Genomic DNA, 18,400 nt, shown 5'->3' with positions numbered 1-18,400 from the left:
CCCCCGTAGAACGCACCCCTCCGCCACGCGCGTTCCTCGCCGATACGAAAGCCATTTTCCACGAAAAAGATTCCTCGATCCCGGAAATGCCGGACGCGATCGAGCGATCGATTAAACGGCCAAGGTAATTGCGCGCTCGCGCGCCCGCGCGCGAATCGGTGTTATTAGGAAATTCTCGACAGAGGCCGATATATCTGGCGAACGAGTGGCGGTATAGGAAGAAGAGATACGGAGTCGGCTATAGGGTAGAGACGCCGGTGTGCCAAGGTGGATTTCACTTATCTCTCAGCGTCGAAGCATGCCGCGCGGCATGCCGATGCAACGACGATGGCCATTATAGCCGCATTAACTGAAATTAGACATTGTTTCCCTTGCCGGGTTGTGGAACGATGCAACAATGGGAGGACGACGAAGGCGGATAGTCGGGCTGCTCGAACGAACGTTCGGGGCAAACCAAAATGGATGAGAAGGTGGAAAGGACGGGAGAATGCGAAAAGACTCGGGCGCGAGCGAGACGGAGCGAGATGGAAAAAATTACGCGAAGCCAACATACGGAGAGGAGGGTGGAGGGATGGGAGACATAGACAGAGAGAGAGAGAGAGGGGGGGAGAGAGAGTCTGCTCTTTCGCTTCTTACCGTTTCTTTTTCATCTCGTGCTCTCCCTCTCTCTCTCTACTTTCCTCCCTGTCCCTATCCTCGGTGTCTACCTTTCTCCCCAGTGTGCGCCGAGAGGAGAGATTGCCGATATTACGGCAGGGTCAGGATCGTGACTTTAATCAATTAGCGAGGTTTCTCGGACCCGGGAAATGATTAGTAATCCGACTGACGGTCGATTCTTGATCCTCTGCACACGACGGAGAGATTCTTCGTCCGACCGCCCTCGGCGATATCATCCTCCGTGCTCGAGTTCGCGTACGAAACTCTCGGCTCGATAACGTCGGGCCAAAGCCTCGTCGTCCCCGGGGAGTGTCGGAACGAGAGACCGCCAGTCGGTGGCCTGGCCGGCCATCGAGCCAAGTTTGATAAATGCCGGCGTCCGCGAGATTTTTCTCCGCTATCTCCGCTCGAACCCCGATAAAACACCGCTTCGCCTATCCGCTACTTCGCTCCCCTTATCCTCCCATCGCTGCCGATTTTTCCACCAGTTTCTCCTCCGCTTTCTCGCGCTACGCCATTTGCATTCGCGATGCATCCGACGTTCACGTCGCGAAACACTCCGCGAATCGATTCCGTGCAACCGCCTGCCGGACGGACGGACATTGCCGGTGCGCGACACCCGGAGAAGGAAAACCGACGAGGAAAACGGGGTTAGGGGAGGTGGTGCGACGATGGTATCGGAGAAGGAAGAAAATCGCGTGTTCGCGAGGTCACGAAGAGAAGCTTACGAAGAGACGGAGCGAAGCGTTGGCCGTATTTACCCGCATAATCTCTTTCCGAGCATTAAAATACAAAGTAGGCGCATTACCATGACAAAACTGTCGTCGGGTCAAGAGTACCTGACACCGTTCGTGGGGGATTGCGATCGGAACTCGGGCTCGTTATGCATATTCAGAACGGTGCAAGGTCCACACGGTTGCGCGTATTACCCTTTGTTCGTTCCCCCTGCTCGACATCTAGGCAAATTTTACGAAAGGCTCGCGCGCCTCGTGCTCGTCCCCTTTCTTCTCGTCATCCCGGTCGTTGCGACCACTTTTATTCTCGCCGCGAGAACCATCCGCGCGATCCACGCAGGTGTCGGTTAGCACAGAAGCTCGTCTCGGCGCGCGTTGCCGAGGAAAACGCGGGCAACGCGCTCGGGTTCGTTCTTCGAGCGAGGAGAAACGACCTTCGGGGCCCGGCAGAGCTCTCGCGCGATCAGAATGTGAAAGTTCACTCGGAAAAGGCGGTCAACTACGTTCAGGCCTACGTTAGTCCGCTTTGCGCACACCCACCGACACGCTCGTACGCTCTTCTATACCTCCGAGCGCGCGTGCGCACACACACACACACACACTCTCTCTCTCTGTGTATGTGTGTTCGTTTTCTCTCCGTTCCGTGGCTTGGACGATCGCTCTTCCTCCTCGTTGCTCGCGGTTTTCCGCAACGACCGAGCGTAGATCGCCGAGATATTCGATTCTTTTCGACGCCTCGCCGACTTTTCTTTCACGGTCGCTCGGCGAGGAAACGCGCGGTGTACAAAGACTTGCCGGTACCGCGGAAAGGTCAACTCGGGGAACGAAACGAGATCGCGCGCGGAGAAACACGGAGGAATATCGGCGAACGGGTTTCCGATGGATGGAAAATACGACGCGTTCGCGAGGATGGGAACGACGGGCAAGAGGAACGGGGGGGGAGGTAAAGGGGCAAAAGGATGAAGCGAGAGCGGAGCGAGTGGTTGAGAGAAAAGTAGGAAGAGGGGGACGGTATAGGCAATTATGGGCGGAAAAAGGAGCGCGATGCAAATATCAACAGCCGTTAACTCGTAAAACTCACCTGCCTTGCGTCGCGAACCAGTCCCCGATAGACGTGGGCAGATATACTCGCCTAACCCAGACGGTTCGCGCGCGCCTCGCGCAGCGCCGTTAGCGATGCCTACGAGAACCTTCCAACCGCGTATCCGAGACGGTTCGCATCGCGAACCTACATAGATACCTCTCTCTCTCTCTCTCTCTCTCTCTCTCTCTCTACCGGGGGAACGCGTGTGGTTGGAGAAAATTTCGGTCGGTCGAGGCCCGAAGAGCGAGGCGAAGGAAACGAAACGCGGTGGATTGGAGTCCGAGAGATGTACGAAGGATTTCCGAGGGTCGCGCAGGGAACGAAAGAAGGAGAATCGGAGTGAATCATGGTCCGAAAGTAGCGGCGACGAGAGCCTTGGCGGCGGGAAGGGGAACGATTTGAAAGACAGTAGGTCAAAAGAGCGTTCCGTCGGCCGCCGCGAGGCGGAACGAAAGAAGGACATCGCTGGAAGAAATTCTTTCGCCGGGAGAGTCCCACGCGATCGGGGCGATTTCAGGGTCGGTGCCGGGGGTCCGAAAAGGCGACCGAAGGGTCCGTTTTCACGGGAACGCGAAGCGGAACGGAAGAACGCGTACCGATTCGTGGCTACCGGTCGCGACGGCGCGGACTCGTGGTGGACCGACCGGGCATGCGCGATCGACCAAGGACCGGCCGACGACTCCCACGTTCGACGCGTCTTTCGCACACGCGAGCCAGACCGCGAGGGACCGCGCAATTTGCGAAGATAACCGTGGAAAGCTAAACGCCGTGCTCTACGAACAGGTCGTTTGCGAATCGAAGGAGAACGGAGTGGGGGGAGCGTGGAAGAAGGAAGAAAGGGGATATTAATAACGCGGCGCGTACGCCCTCCTCCCCTCTTCTCTTGTTTCTCTTTCTCGAAACACGCCCGATCCCGTCCACTCGCTTCCCGTTTCGATCACCGACTCGTTCTCGTTCCGTTTTGTCTTCTCTCGTTCTACCCCTCGTTCGTCCCTATAACCTTCCTCGCGAGCTTAATGTTGCTCGCATAACGTAAGATCATCGTACACCGTCGAATAGCATGCGAGCCGAGGCCTCGCCGCGAGCAGGCACCGTGGGAATGTTAGGCGGGCCCACTGGCCGCGCGCGCTGCCCTCTCTCTTTCCTCTTCTCTCTTCGTTTCTTCTGCCTCCGCCGCTTCTATCCGTTCTCCTATTCCTTTCCTTCCTTCCTTCCTTCCTTCCTTCCTTCCTTCCGCTCATCTCTCTCTCTCTCTCTCTTTCTCGTCGCCGCTTCTATCCGTTCTCCTATTCCTTTCCTTCCTTCCTTCCTTCCTTCCTTCCTTCCTTCCTTCCGCTCATCGCTCTCTCTCTCTCTCTTTCTCTCTTTTTTCGTTATCGACGCGTCCGAACGAATCTCGCACACCGTATCCGGTGTACCTTTCCCTTTCGAATGGTTCGCGTGTCGGTCGTGTCGCGCGTGGAATAGACCGCGATCGCCTGGCGCGCGTTCGCGAATCCACTGGAAACGAAACTATGCGAGGGATTGGACAGCAATTGGCGGAAGGTTTGGGTAACGCGCGTGGTCAGAGGGCGCGCGCGATGGTCACCAAAGTTGGCCACGCAGTGGACCTTCCTATCGCCGTGGTTAACGAGCGTTCCGTGACCGTGCACGCTGTCGGTCCTTTGCCGCGAAACGATCGGAGAAACGAACGGCGCGCGAGTGTGACGAAGGGAGAAAGGGCAGTGGTGGTCTGGTGGAGTGAAATGGGAATCGGGAAAATCGGCGACGGGATAGAGTGTGCGGGTAGATGAGCGCGCGGGCGGTTAAGGCCGATATAACCCGTGGAATCAACGGCTACGGGATAATGGGCTCTGACCGGCGGGGGACGGCGGCGGGGAGGGGTGAGTGGGACGCGACGCAACGTTCGTTCTCTAGTCGTTGGTAATAGCGAGCGCGAGCGCAAGGCCTAGGGTAGTCGGCGACGGAGCAAGCCGGTAACCTTCTTTCCGGCGAAATTATCATAATGGCTCGGAACAGAAGCATGGCCCGAAGCGACCTCCGCTCGCTCGAAAACTGCCCGTACGATGCATGCTCTCGCCGGCATCTTCCCGACCAGTGCAAGGGAGCGAGAAAGAGAGGATAGAGGTCTAACAGACGACTCTCGAGAGCGTCGGATGTAAGCGCGTGTGCTCGCTCGAACCCGCCTTGGTTGGCCTGCCGGGCCAACGTCGACTATACACACACTTCCATACCTCTCGCACGGTAATTACGTGACGTATTAATACCAGTTATTCCGCGTCGACTGGTTCTCTCGGCCCGTCTCGATCCGCAGGTGTATTTCGGATCTCTTTCTCCTTCTCCGCTATCTCTTCCTCTCTCGCGCGTGCGCTTCTTCCCTCGCTTCCCGAGCTTTTTCATCTCTCTCTCTCTCTCTCTCTCTCTCGCTCCCTCTTCCTCTTTCTCCGTCCTTTTGCCTTCTCCTTTCCCTTCTTTGCATCTTTATCTGCTTCTCCCTCGTTCTCGCTTCGATCCTTTTCCCGTCCGCGCGTACTCTTCCAATCGCGGTGGATTCGTTCTTTCCCGGTTCCCCGGGTTCTGCGACGACTTCTCGCAGTCCTCCCACGAACCGTATCTACATACCCGTATACATAGGTACGACGTACTCGCTCCGTCGGTTAATGTCGAGGGAACGCGAAAATATCCTTCCGATACGTCGCGTGGTCGCGTTGGGGGAAGACTCTCGTCGAACGAACGAACGAACGAACGAACGAACGGTAATATCGGGGGAAATTTTAAAAGGGGTATCTCGAGATTGGAGATTCGTTCGTTCGGTATGGTATCGAGGCAAAGGTGCATATCGCGCAGTGCCGTATACATGGAGTGCACGAGCGTGCGAGCGAGCGAGCGAGCGAGCGAGAGAGAGAGAGAGAGAGAGAGAGAGAGAGAGAGGATGCAGAGGATGGAGATGGAAGGAAGAGAAGAAGGAGAACGTTAGGCGATCGGCGAGCGTAACCTCTCGGTATGTTGGTCGGTCTCGGTAACGGGACGACGATACGGAAATCTTAATAGCATCGACTCGCCGCGCGGCACTTCTCACCGGCCGCCTACTCTTTGCCTTGCCACCTTCGAGCCGGAACTGGTGCCCGCGGGGACGAGCACCCGCTTATTAGCCGCGTAAAAATCACTCCACGCGATGTTGCATCGGCCACGCGATACGCGCTCCTTTCTCCTCTCTTCGGCCTCGCTCTCTCTTTTCCACTGCTCCTTTTTTCCTCTTCCCGCTGCTTCTTTTCCTCTTGTAGAGCCGATTCGACGCGTTCGCGGCGCGCGATACGACGACCGTCTCACGCGGAAGGAAACCCATCTCGATCGATCGGTGGACGTTTTATCGAGGAAAAAAAACCGTGTCGCGCGTTCTTTTTTTTTTCTTTTTTTTTTTCCCCGCTCGCGATGATGCAACCCAGTTGGAAAGCCAGGACACGGCGGGGGTGGGGAGTGGGATGGTCGAAGGGAATCGCGGCGCGCAAAAAGAAAGACGTACGAAAAACGTTAGGCCGGTGGTAGGGGGCGCGAGCGAGCGCGAACGTGCGCGAGGGAAAAGAAAAGAGCGGGAGAGAGGAAGAGAGAGAGAGAGAGAGAGCGAGAGAGCGAGAGAGCGAATAGGTAGGTAAGAAGCCGTGGTAAGGAGCTCTCTTCCCATCATTAGGCCGTTTGGTTGCGCGGGACCGCCGCAGGGTTTTACGTAGGTGTTTATTTATCGTCGGAGGCTGCACACGCGGAGAATTAGTACCGGCCTGTATAATCTCTATTTGGAGTAATTATCTCGCAAACGTTAATGGATCTTCCGCTAAGGGTCGAGGACGACGTAGGACGAAGCGGTTTCGATTCCAAAGGAGATTCCGGGGTTTCTTCGAGCGATCGAACGCCAAACGGATAATAATCCGGCGGCTTTTCGCGTGGACTCGCGGCCGGCCACGATCCGAACGAATAGAGAGGAAACTCGCGGCGTCGGCGGTGGTGGGGCGCCGAGTGGAAAGGCGCGAAAATGGCGGAGATTCGAACGGGCAATCTCGAGCGTAAGAGTAGGCTTTCTGAGCGACTCGTTTCGTTGCACGCCACGCGCGGTTATGGCGATATACACGGCGACGTGTACAACGCGTATAATCGACGACCCAATGACCTCGTGGCGATGTTCATGTAGGTCGTAACCGTCACCGTCACCGTTACCGTCGAGCAGGCGAATCGTCGGTGAGGCGAACGCGCCGCGTTCGCGTTACTCGTACGCGTGTTATCGTCGCGCGTTTTACCCGTAGAGAAATCGGGAAAAGCGGGAAACTCGACATGGGTGGCGGTGTCGAGCGGTATCGTGGAATCGCGTGAAATTTCCTAAGCCGTGTGTCATAGCCGCTAATGAAATTCCATTCCGCGCGCGGCATTCCGTGCGCGCGATCGTCTTAATCAACGCGCTGTCGCTAGGAAGGAAAAAAATTAGCATTTTAAATCACGCGCTCCGCGGGTGCTCTTACTCTCCTTTTTCTCCGGGCCGACTCGGTCTGCTGCCCCCACGTCCACGGACGGCCACGTCCAGCTCAACCCTTACCCCTGTCATTCCATTCGTCTCTTCTCGCGCGCTTTCAATCCTTCTTCTGTCCCTCTCGTTCCTTCGTTTTCACCTCGACGTCGTCCTCGTAATTCGCTTATTATCGAACGCGTACGGAAGATTGATCGTCGTTTCTCGATGTTTATAATTATTTTGAACGATGCTCGCCGCTCGTTGCGCGTCGCGAGCCCGCAGACGGATATTCCTCTGAAATACCAACTCTCTCTCTCTCTCTCTCTCTCTCTCTCTCTCTCTCTCTCTCTGCTCGTCTTTTTCTCCTTTCTCGTTGCATCCTCGTCTATTTCGTTTTCCTGACCCATCCCGCGTTCAATCGTCTCTGGCCGGAGCTGCACCGACCGCGCCACGCTCGGTGCAACAGCGCGTCGGCATCATCAATCCACGTCCGAGGATCTCTCTATGGCCGCGCTCTCGGCTCGGCTCGGCTCGGCTCGGCTCTGCTCTGCCTCTCGCGCGACGCGCTTCTCCGCGGCGGAGCCGGATGGACGGCGCGGTGTGAGCGGAGGGAGACGAAACGGTATCGACGCGACGAGGAATTTTCTCGAACTATCGTCGGGTGGCGACCGACGTCGAGGCGTCGCGAAAAAATTCCTCGGTCGTCCGATCGACGTGGACTTTGCCATCGGAGCCGAGCTTCACAGCCATCGCGCCGATAACTTTATCGAGTGGTCGTCGCGGCGTTTTTTTCCGAGAATTCGCGTCGTCTCTTCCGCCAAGCGAACCGCGTAACGATCCTTGTTGCCGTCCCGATATCCGCGTCACGATTCGCGTCGCCATAGCTCCGCGAACCGGTCCCGCGCTCTCTTCGTAATCTAAACGCCACGGTTTCTGCCGTTCCCCGCGATTTTGGAACAAAAAATCCAGCCTGTCGATAAAGCGGACGCGCGTAATCGCGGCACCGTTGGCGGCAATCTCGCGACCTTTCACCCCGCGCCGTGGAATCACGAGCGGCTGTCGCGAATCGACGAGATTTAAGGATGTCGGTTAACGAGACGCGCGACGCGTATACGTTGCCCGGTAATTGGGGGGGGGGGGGGGGGGGGGGGGTGTCGGGTCGCGTTCGCTCGGTACGGTTCTCGGTTCGAGATGCGCGACCGGAATGCTCGGAGGTCGCGGCGAACGAGCGGGTAGCGGATGTCGAAACGATCGGGTTCGCTGATCGCGACGTACGAATTTCCCGCGAATTCTTTTCCGCTCGAGCGAGCGACGAAACGAGTATCCGTGTTCGGGCCGGCCGGTAACGGTACCGAGTCCTCGGCGTGGTGGTAGCAGCGAGCAGCAGCGAGCAGCCTCGACTCTCGCGAGAGGCCCTCGGTGTGTAAACGAAATAACAGAGTCCGGCGAATCGGTGGAAGCGGTTTCTGAGCGGGCATTCGGCTAACCGAGAGAAAGAAAGTCACGAGTCGTTTAGCCGCGTGTTATACCGGTCGCTAGAACCCGTAAACCACGTCCCGAACGAGCCTCGGGACTGGCGTTTTTTAGTCCGCGGCAAAGCAGGGTGGGCGAAGAAGGAAGAGATAGAGGAGACGACGACGACGACGACGACGACGACGACGACGGTATTCGTTAGCCGCGGGGCGGAGGTTGGAATTCAGGCGTTGCGCAGCGGGGTGTCGTTGCTGGTCGAGTCTCGGGAGAACAGGGAATAGCGAGTAACCGAGACCGAGACGAGAGAGAGAGAGAGAGAGAGAGAGAGAGAGAGAGAGAGAGAGAGAGAGAGATTGGACGTTAGGATTTCTGCGATGGTTGGCGCGTACGAGGAAAGGTCTAGGCGAGGGAGTAGGACAAGCGCGAGAACACGACGAAAGAAGCGAAGTGATCGATTGATGTAGTGTGTTCGTCTGTTGCAGCCGTACAAAGGGGTCGAGTGCCACCGTCGCAGCCGTCGCTACCAGGTTTGCCGGGACAGTTTGCCCTGACGAACGGCGACGCGGTCGCGTGTGCCAGCCTGAACGGTCATTCTTACCTCTCGTCGTACATAAGTTTGCTGCTGAGGGCAGAACCGTATCCGACCTCGCGATACGGCCAGTGTATGCAACCGAACAACATCATGGGAATCGACAACATCTGCGAGCTCGCGGCGAGATTGCTGTTCTCGGCGGTCGAGTGGGCCAGAAACATCCCGTTCTTCCCGGACCTTCAAGTCACCGACCAGGTTGCCCTGCTCAGGCTAGTTTGGAGCGAGTTGTTCGTGCTAAACGCGAGTCAGTGCTCGATGCCTCTCCACGTGGCGCCGTTGCTCGCCGCAGCCGGTCTTCACGCTTCCCCCATGGCGGCGGATCGCGTCGTCGCCTTTATGGACCACATCAGGATCTTTCAGGAACAAGTGGAAAAGTTGAAGGCTCTGCACGTCGACTCGGCCGAGTACAGTTGCCTCAAGGCCATCGTCCTCTTCACCACAGGTAAACCAACGTTACCATTTTTTTTCTTTCTCTCCTTTTTCCTTTCTCTCTCTCTCTCTCTCTCTCTCTCTCTCTCTCTCCCTCTCTCTCTCTATTTCGCTGGGATTCGACCGGGAGAGTCGGACTGGGCGAAGACGGAGAGATGGGAGAGCCGTGGAGATGACGGCGCGTGGAACAATACGAACGGATAGGCCGTCTTTCTCGTAACTGGCGTGGTGGCGTGTGCGCACGGCGCGGCGATAGCATCGGCCGTGTAGAGGAGGACGAGGCGCACCATCGCGGACTCTCGTGGTCGATCCTGGACGAGCTTAGAGAAGCTTAGAAAGGGGACAATGCCGGTGGACGCAACGTGGTTGCGCGAGCGGTGGCAGGGCCGCCGGAAGAACTCCGATCGCGACGGTCTCTTGACGCGCGCCGCTCGTTCGTAGCTTCGTCTAATCGACGCGAACATTACACGACTGTCATCCAGACCACCGCGATTCTAGCCGACGTACCCGACACACAATACTCGTCCACGCCGCGCGGCGATCGTCATCGAACCGCGCGCCGGGGACAATGCTCGCGTTTCTACTTCCCTTCCTAACCTCTCTCTCTCTCTCTCTCTCTCTCTCTGTCTCTGCCTTTGGCGATGGATCGCGCGAATTTCCCTCGTCGCGATTTCGAAATTTCCACGCGGAAAGATGACCGACCTGTTGCCGTTAGAAATTGCCGTCTTGAGGGAAAAAGGTCGGATGGACGACACCGATAGGTTTCACGGTGGTGGGTCCGCGAACGGAACGCACGCGCGTTCGGGTTTTAGGGCGAGCACGAGGTTGGCCCATGCTAAACCCTCTCGTCCCGTAGATACGGGGACAAGCGACTATTTATTTCCGTGCTATATGGCCGCGCTTAGCTCGGTTTAGCTTATGCTAATGTCCCGTTTCTCGAGCTTTCCCCTTCCATCCCTGCGCGCTCGTGCTGCCCTCTTTTTCTTCTTTTCCTTCGCCAATCTCTCGTCGAATCTTCTCTTCTTCTTCTTCTTCTTCTTCTTCTTCTCGTTCCTTTTCATCCGAGGGTCCCTGCGTGGATCCCTTTGCGGTTCGTGGCACGCGGGACCCTGCGCCACCCTGTGCGCGTCCGTGTCCGAAGAGCCCGGAGATCTCGCGAGATAGGCCTCGGACTCGGAGAGTCTGGACGGTCTTGCGTAACGGCGAAGGAAATCTCGCGAAGCGTCCAAAGGCTGGAGCAACTTTCGCCGACGCGAGACGGCTATCGTTTTTTCGTAGGCCTGGCAAATCGCGGATCACGCGTCTAATTGTTCGGATAAAACGGTGGAACGAGGGCACGGTACGTAAAGTACGTTTAGCCGACTAGATGGAGCGTGGCTGCGCGGTTCGGCTTTCTCCCGTGCACACTCGGTGACGCGGAAACGCGCAACCGGCGCATCGTTCTCGATCTCGCGTAGTCGCCGCGCGTTTTCTCTCGTCGTCCTCCTCTCGTGCTCGCGCGCATCGACAACCACCTTCGCGAACCGTTCCGAGCGGTCCCAGCGCGAAACGCAGGATCGTCGCGAGAACGGTTCCGGGCCACCCCGTAGAAACGCGCGCGTAGCCGGTGTGCCCGCGGATATATTCGCGGCTAGCTACGGTACCAAGGCGTATCTCGATGGGAAACGCTCCCACGATTACGTGGCACGCGATTCCTCCACGACGACCCGCGTACTCGCCGCTTTTCCGTTTCGACGAAACGCGCGGCCGCGAATCTCGCGGATTATTCGTAGCGACGAGAAGGCTAAAGAGCATCGCGAAGCGGACTCGCAAACGGGGACACCGCGGGGACGACGACGAGGAGAGAAAGTAAGCAGGATCGTGGCTCGCTCCGACTCGCCGGACCGACGCGTATACGTTCTCGTTCGGCGAGATGGTCGGCGGGGGGCAACCGGATTTCGAGCTAATCTCCGTCTTCTCTCTTTTTCTATCCACCGGGGGGCTGGGGCGGCAGAGAGGCCTGGCGCGGGCGTGAACCGCGCGCGGGTCGGAGAGCGACGGAAAGAGGTCGAAAACGGGACGCGGACGGGAATGTCGGTCGCGACGGCGTCGGTGGTCGGCGGAGGATCAAAGTGGCAGAGAGGAGAGGAACGGCTGCGAGGCCAGGCCGGTAACCCAAATCGAAGGGAAATCCGCGAGTGACGGGAATAACGCGCGCGTGTCGTCGGAACACGACGGAGCGGCGATCGTTAATATCGCCTAGCCGTGTTTCCGCGGCCGCAGCCGCGTCCCCGATCCTACCGGCGTATTATTGACGCGTTTATCGTCGTCGTTATTATCGCCGTCTGTCGTTCGCGCTCACCTGTTAACCTCGGATAATTTATCGACGCGGCGAAACCGTGCGCGCGGACAGGAAGAGAGAAAGAGAGAGAGAGAGATGAACGACGGACGGACGCGTTGTTCGCACCGTTACGGGGTGCAACGATCGACGGTCCATCGGGACACGCGGGTTCCTCCGGATCGGACGGAACGATCGCGTAGGAGAACAACTCGACGGAGATTCGTTTGCGCGAGGCGCGCGTAGGTACGAGCGGGAGAATATAATGGGGAGGACTAGAAGGAGGCATAGGAAAGGGATGAGCAGCGGAAGGGAGGGCGACGCGTTATCTGCGAAGCCGGGACCACGAGCAGCGAGCGAGTTCGCGGTCGGTTCTCTATCGGGCGCATTGTTGCTCGGTGTCGAGTCGGGGTCGCGTTCCCCAACCCTCGACTTTGAGAGCGTTACCCATTTTCCTTTTATTATCTGCCCTCGGTTCGCATCCGTGCTCGCTGCGTGGATCGAAAGCGGACCGAGTCTCGCGACCCGTTTCCACCGTTTCTCCGGCCGGCAAAAATGCAAACGCGTTTGTGACGTTGGCGAAAAAGCGACGAGAGAAGCGACGAGAGGAGCGCGAAGAGGAATGGCGGAGCGGAGGTGGCGGAGGAAGTTGGTCGGTCCGCGCGAGCCTTATCGGCGTATCGCAGGGCAAAGGGTTGCCCCGGTATTAGAGTAAGCCACGGTATTAACCTCGGAGTTTAATATAAACGACGGTAGCCGGGACAAGGCGTCGTTTCGGGATGGCGAGGGTGGCCACGTGACCGTCGGACAATGCGAGCCGCTTATCGACGTCCTCGCCGCCGAAACGAACCCTCGGCTTCTCCTCGGTCTCGTACCCACGACCCCCGACCACCCCGGGTACCTAGCGCGATCGCCGAGCGAACCGCGTCCAGCCGAGTCCTCGCTTAACCCGACACCCCGCTTTTCCGTCCGTATTTCCGTCCTTCCACTGCCCCGAAAACTCGCTCGACCGTGATATCGGCCGGCGACGCCGTCCGCGAAACAAAGCGCCCATCCTTTTCACCGATTCCACCGAAGCGGCTCCGGGCAAAGGGTGAATCCGCGACGCAGCGCCGGAATTTCACGTCCGCGACCGTATCTCCTTATCGAGGCGAGGAAAAAACCAAACGCCAGCCTTCTCGCGCGCAGCTTCCGTTCTCCTCCGTCTATCCATCCATCGTGTCGCGGCCCAGTAAATCGCGCCAACGCGCGGAACAGCCCCGTTCGCGATGCAGAATCGGGAAAGGACGAGAAGAACACGGGGCGTAAAGAGAGGAGAGGAACGTTTGTCGATGCGAAGAAGGGATTTTATTTAGGCGCGAGCGTGTTTTATGGCCCCGTTTGACACGGGATGCCGTTAAATATGCGACAGCCGGCTCGGCCTGCTCGCGCGCGCACACGCGCACACCCCACGCGTTCTTTCCCCCTCGTTTCCTATTCTCGCCCGATGTCTCTGTTATCGTTCTCCGAGAGGCAGACAAAGAGAGAGAGAGAGAGAGAGAGAGGGAGAGAGGGAGAGGATCCTTCTATTAACGAGAGCACGCGGGGGGATAAGGTGTCTCTGTCGGTTAGACGGAATGTCGGACGTTCCAGAGTCTTCTACTTTCGTTTCGCGAGAGAAAGGCGCCTCGAAACGGCTGCGGTCGTTTTTTCCACGGATTGCCGGGGTCGTTAGCGTGGTCGAAGCCGGCTCTAAATTAAGAACGAACGCCGGTCCGAATTTGTTGCGCGTGCCAATTTGCGCGTTCGTTGGTTCGACCGATCGGGCCAAAGGTCTTTCTCTTCGCCGAGCGGAGAATTTCGCCGACGGTTCCCTCCGTCGTTTCGCTGGCCCCTGTCCGTGTCCGTTAGACTCTAGGGGGAGAGAATTCCGATTCCAAAGGTGGAAGACGCGGCGGATGGGGCGGTGGTGGAAATTACTCGGGAGGAATTTAACGCGCTAAAAACTGCCGCTGAAACCCGGACCGTTAAAGGGGACGAAAGGAGCAACGATTACGCGCCACGCGTATTCGCCGGATCCTCGCAGCGGCGGCCGAGATAGCGGGAGAGAGTTGGGTGGTGTGCACGCGTGGCATTCCTAGTCCCACATGCCGAGCGGTAACCGTCGGAACGTAGAGAGTCGAGCCGCAGCCTCCTCCACCACCAGACAATATCGCGCATTCACAGATTGCGCTGTCAGGCGGTCGAATAATATTCGGGGTGACACGCCATGTATCCGCTATGCGGTACGCCGACTGGCCTGTATGAGTCAGCATCCCCTAACCGCTCGCTCGCGCGCGCGCGCGCGCCAACGCGCCGTACACCGCTTAGGGCTGCGTCTAAGGGGGTCGCGCGCTGCCGAGAAGAAGCTGCCTGGAGGAAGGAAAGGGAGCCATAAAAAGGAAAACGCGTGGGTTCGACGATGAGAGAGAGAGAGGCGAAACGCATCGGGGTTCTTTTTCGGTTCGAATCAGGAACGAACGAAATCTCTCGTGCCACGGTACCACGTGTCCGTGACCGATCCAATTTTTTCCTCCACGCTTCGATACGCGAACCGCACGCACGCACACTGCGCCACGACTCGGTGTGCCGTAACCCGCACCCGCATCGCGTTCGTCTCAATCAGGAACATCTCCGACTGCGGTATTGGCTTTGCCAACGAGATTCGTCACGCTCCACGCGTCTACTCGACTTTTACGTCGCTCCGAGACTCCTTCCCGCTCCAACCTATTTATTCCGCTTAAAGCGTCTCGCGCCATCTCCAGGAATTTCGGGGTGTTCTCTTCTCGACCGCGAAAAATAGCGAAATCCCAGGGAACCAGGACTCGTTCGTGCTCCCTTCTTCTTCTTCTTTTTCTTCTTCTTCTTCTTCTGCTCGGTCGTCTCATCCTTCTCTCCGTACCGTTTGTCCGGCGAACTTTAATTAATCCGATTTACATGGAGCCGCATCGGGCCTCTCCGTGGCCGTGACAGAACCCCGTTGCGCATACCTCTTCCGTTACTTCCTAATGGGGCACTCATTAGGAGGGAAATAGCCTACCGAAAAGGTGCGCGTTGCGGAGAATTACACGGCCGGTGCGCGTGTTTGGACGGTTGGAAGGAAAAGAGGAGCGAACGCGCGCGGATGCTCGATGGTCGTCGGGGATGTTGGTGACCGTGGATGGTGTCCGAAAAGCGTAACGATTAGAAGACGCGCGCGCGCGCGCGTAATTGGCGAGTCGCGGGAAATCGGCACTGTCCGTCGGTTTGGCGCGTAACTACGCGGAAGGTGGACGCGCGGAGCAGAGCGGAGCGGAGGCGATCCGCGACCGGGATATCCCTCGAGTTCCGCGCCAGTGCCTGGAACGTCAGGCTTTTCGGCGCCAAAGTGTCAGGCCACTGATAAGCCAAAGGCATTAATTTTACGGCAGCACCCCTTTTGCTCTCCGTGCTCCCTACCCGACTAATACAATTACGTTATAACCCCACGCGGACACGATTCTCTCTCTCTCTCTCTTCTTTTCGCTCCGTCTCTCGCCTGCCTTTCGGTGCCGCTCGGTTTCCAACCCCGGTCGTTGCTTTCCTTGGCCGGAAAATTCCTTTCGCCGCGACAGATTCTCGCCCGTCGACGCAGGAACGAATATATCCGGCAAAGTCGCCTAGAGACGAGGCAGTTTTTGCCGCGTCGCGATACCATCGTGTATGCTAATCTCGACTAATTCCGACGGCGAGATTCGCCGGGAACGATCTTGCGCGGGATTACGCGACGGAGGAAGAGGAAAAGGATCGGTTTCCTTTTTGCCGGCCGTCTCGGACACGCGTGGATTCGCGTAAACTCGCAACGAGACTCGGTCGCGTCGGAGATTTGCTCGGGGAATCGCGGCGTTAAAGTGGACGGTGAGAAAAAGGGAGAGAGAGCGTAGGCGGGGTCCGGGGAGAGGAGAAAGAGGAGAGAAGACAGAGAGAGGACAAGCGGGTCGAGCGAGGGTTAAATAATCTGATTAGCCGGTCTCACTGACCGTCGAGCGAAGTATGGAAATGAAGGGCATTCATTGGACAGCGGCTAGTACATCGGCGGTCGCGGGGATCGAGCATCGGGAGGGTGCCGAAAAGGGTGACAAAGTTAGCCCCGAGGGGGCCGGTTGCGGCTGCGTATACCGACGCGTATACACGGGCCGGTGGACTCGCGACGAAGTGGACGAGAGAGAGAGAGAGAGAAAGTGTCGCGTACCGACAATTAACTAACGAGCAGTTGACACAACTTATCAAATCGTATCGCGTCACGGAGCCCGGCGCCATCGCACCACCGTGCGGAGTAGCCGTGGCCGCCAATTATTCGCGCCGGGACGCGATTTTTCCGCCCATTCCTCGCTCTTCTCTTTCCACCCCCTCGTGGTTTCTGCTCTCGCCGGATCGGCCGTCTAGGAGCCGGTCGAATGCGTGCCGCGCGTGCAACGCCAGACACTGCCCGGTGTGGATGCACGCGATTCCGTAAGAACGCGCACAGGCACGCATCGCTGGTCAGAAGACCGGCACCCGTTACCCGCCTCCTTTTCCCATGCGGTTCGATAAACTGCTCGCGTCTTCTCTTCGACCTCCACGCGCACCTTCGTCGTTCCAGAACGCATCGTCCTTCGATCCCCGAGGTGGAGCAGCAGGAGGAGGAAAGTATATTGGAGCGTAGGTGGGCTCGGATGGAAGCGCGAGAATCAAAGGCAAAGCGCGAATGACGGTTAATCGTAACGCGTGGCACGCGGCACTCTCTCTCTCTCTCTACCGTGCTAGCCGTTTATCGGCTTCCGCGACGACTACGCGCGACACACGGGGGCCCCGTTTCGGAGTTAATCTCGGCCCACGCCACGCTCCGCGAGTAACGCGCTTTGTCTTTCCTCTCTCTCTCTCTCTCTCTCTCTCGTGGTCGGAACGGCGTTGGAAATTGGCAAGATCGTAGAGAGCAAAGGTGTGTTAATCTCGGCCCACGCCACGCTCCGCGAGTAACGCGCTTTGTCTTTCCTCTCTCTCTCTCTCGTGGTCGGAACGGCGTTGGAAATTGGCAAGATCGTAGAGAGCAAAGGTAGTGGTGGTGGTGGTAGTGGTAGCAGCGGCATAGAGCACAGGGTGGCGAAGATTAGGAGGGTGGTCCACGGAAAGAGTACGGAAGGTAGAAACGAGGTCCCGGCGAGCGGAATATCTGGCTTCGCCTCTCGTCTCTCTCGCCGGTCCGTTCGCTCGGATCTCTCGAGAGATTCGAGATGAGAGGGCAGGCCGCCTCGGATCCCGCGAGTGGATAATTATTAATCGTTATTTTCGCCAATCACGGCCGTTTATCTCGAAGCACGCAACGCCAATTATCTATCGGCCGCTCGAGCGGACAAGGAAAGACGACGGAGAGAAGGTCGGACCGGGCGGAAAGAAGAGGGAAGAAGAGGAGAAGGAGAGATAGGCTGCGAAATGCCGGGGAAAAGGGACAGAGTCGGAGAACCGGCGGAACGAAAAGGGAGAGAGAGAGAGGAAGATGAAGCGGATAGGACTAGCTCGGCTCTTACGTAGTTTAGCCGTGTTCTCCTCTTTTCTCCATCTTCTCGATCGACGAACGCGCGCTGTCCAGCTAGAGACGGTGCTTCCAGCTCTGGCAAGCTTTTCCCGGGTGTCTCGCGAACCGGAAGGGAAGAAATCGCGACACGGAGCGTGCAAGGTCAGGACCTCGGGCGATTCGCGCAGGCTCGGTCGATCCTGGATCACTGGCGCGATATCGCCGATCGATCGTACGAGGAGGAGCTGGCCTATCTCTCCGTCGAGATATTCGACGACGAGTCGATGTCCAGGGGTCTCCTCTGACGCAAAACGCGGCGCGATGTCGCAACGCGGATTCGCACGCGCGACTATTTTTATCGCGTTCTTGCCACCGATTTCACGACATCCGCGCGACCGCGACAAACCGGTTCGTTTTTTCGCTCATCGGCCGATCCACCGATTACGCGCCTTTCCTACTTCTCCGCGCTCGATCTTTCGTCTTTTCTCGAAATCGGAGCGCTCCGCGGAAGGAGCAGCTCTCTCGCGCTCGCTTTGTTCCTCGTTGCAACGTCGTAATGGCGCGTTGGTAGATTATTAGTCACCGTGAATCACGACAAAGTCGAGGTCCGCAACCGAGAACGCCGGTTTCGAAACCAGTACGAGCGTACCCCGTGCGTCGCTGGCAACTTGGCGGTTCGCGACGCTCCGCACTCCACCTTTCACGCCGTCCGAATCCTAACTTTTCACCTCTTCCTGCCTTATTTTCGCTCCTCTTCTTAAACGCTTACCACCCGTCCGTTTCTCTCAATTTTCCGTCGAAGAAACGGCGGAGCCGTGAAACTTGGCGGAGAGCGAAAATTCCGAGACGAAATTGTGGAAGGGAAGCCCAACCTATCTGCTCGGTCACGAATCCCCGCGCTCGAACCCCAGTTGGGTCGCTAAATCTAATATCGTCGCTGAAGGGATCATCGCGGAAGATCGAAGGATCGCGTAACACGCGCGGAGGAATATTAAAATTAGCGAACGAAGCAGGGTCCTCGACGCGGTTGTCGATACGTTCCTCGCGAAACGTTCCCCAGTGAAGATGCAATCGGTAACACCCCGGGGT

General features: G+C 57.8%; 1 protein-coding gene across 3 annotated transcripts in view; it reads left to right on the top strand.

Annotated features, from left to right (window-relative positions):
* The window catches only part of svp (COUP transcription factor 2), a 45,597-nt gene that overhangs the window by 11,685 nt on the left and 15,512 nt on the right, over positions 1-18,400 (top strand). For all 3 annotated transcript variants that reach the window (XM_017896688.1, XM_017896687.1, XM_017896689.1), the window contains one exon: positions 8,926-9,477. In XM_017896688.1, coding sequence (XP_017752177.1) covers positions 8,926-9,477 — 552 coding nt within the window. The remainder of the gene's footprint in view (positions 1-8,925; positions 9,478-18,400) is intronic.

The sequence above is a fragment of the Eufriesea mexicana genome, unplaced genomic scaffold, assembly GCF_001483705.2.
Source record: "Eufriesea mexicana isolate 0111107269 unplaced genomic scaffold, ASM148370v2 scaffold320, whole genome shotgun sequence".
NCBI lineage: Eukaryota > Metazoa > Arthropoda > Insecta > Hymenoptera > Apidae > Eufriesea > Eufriesea mexicana.
This window is presented reverse-complemented; position numbering and strand designations above follow the sequence as displayed.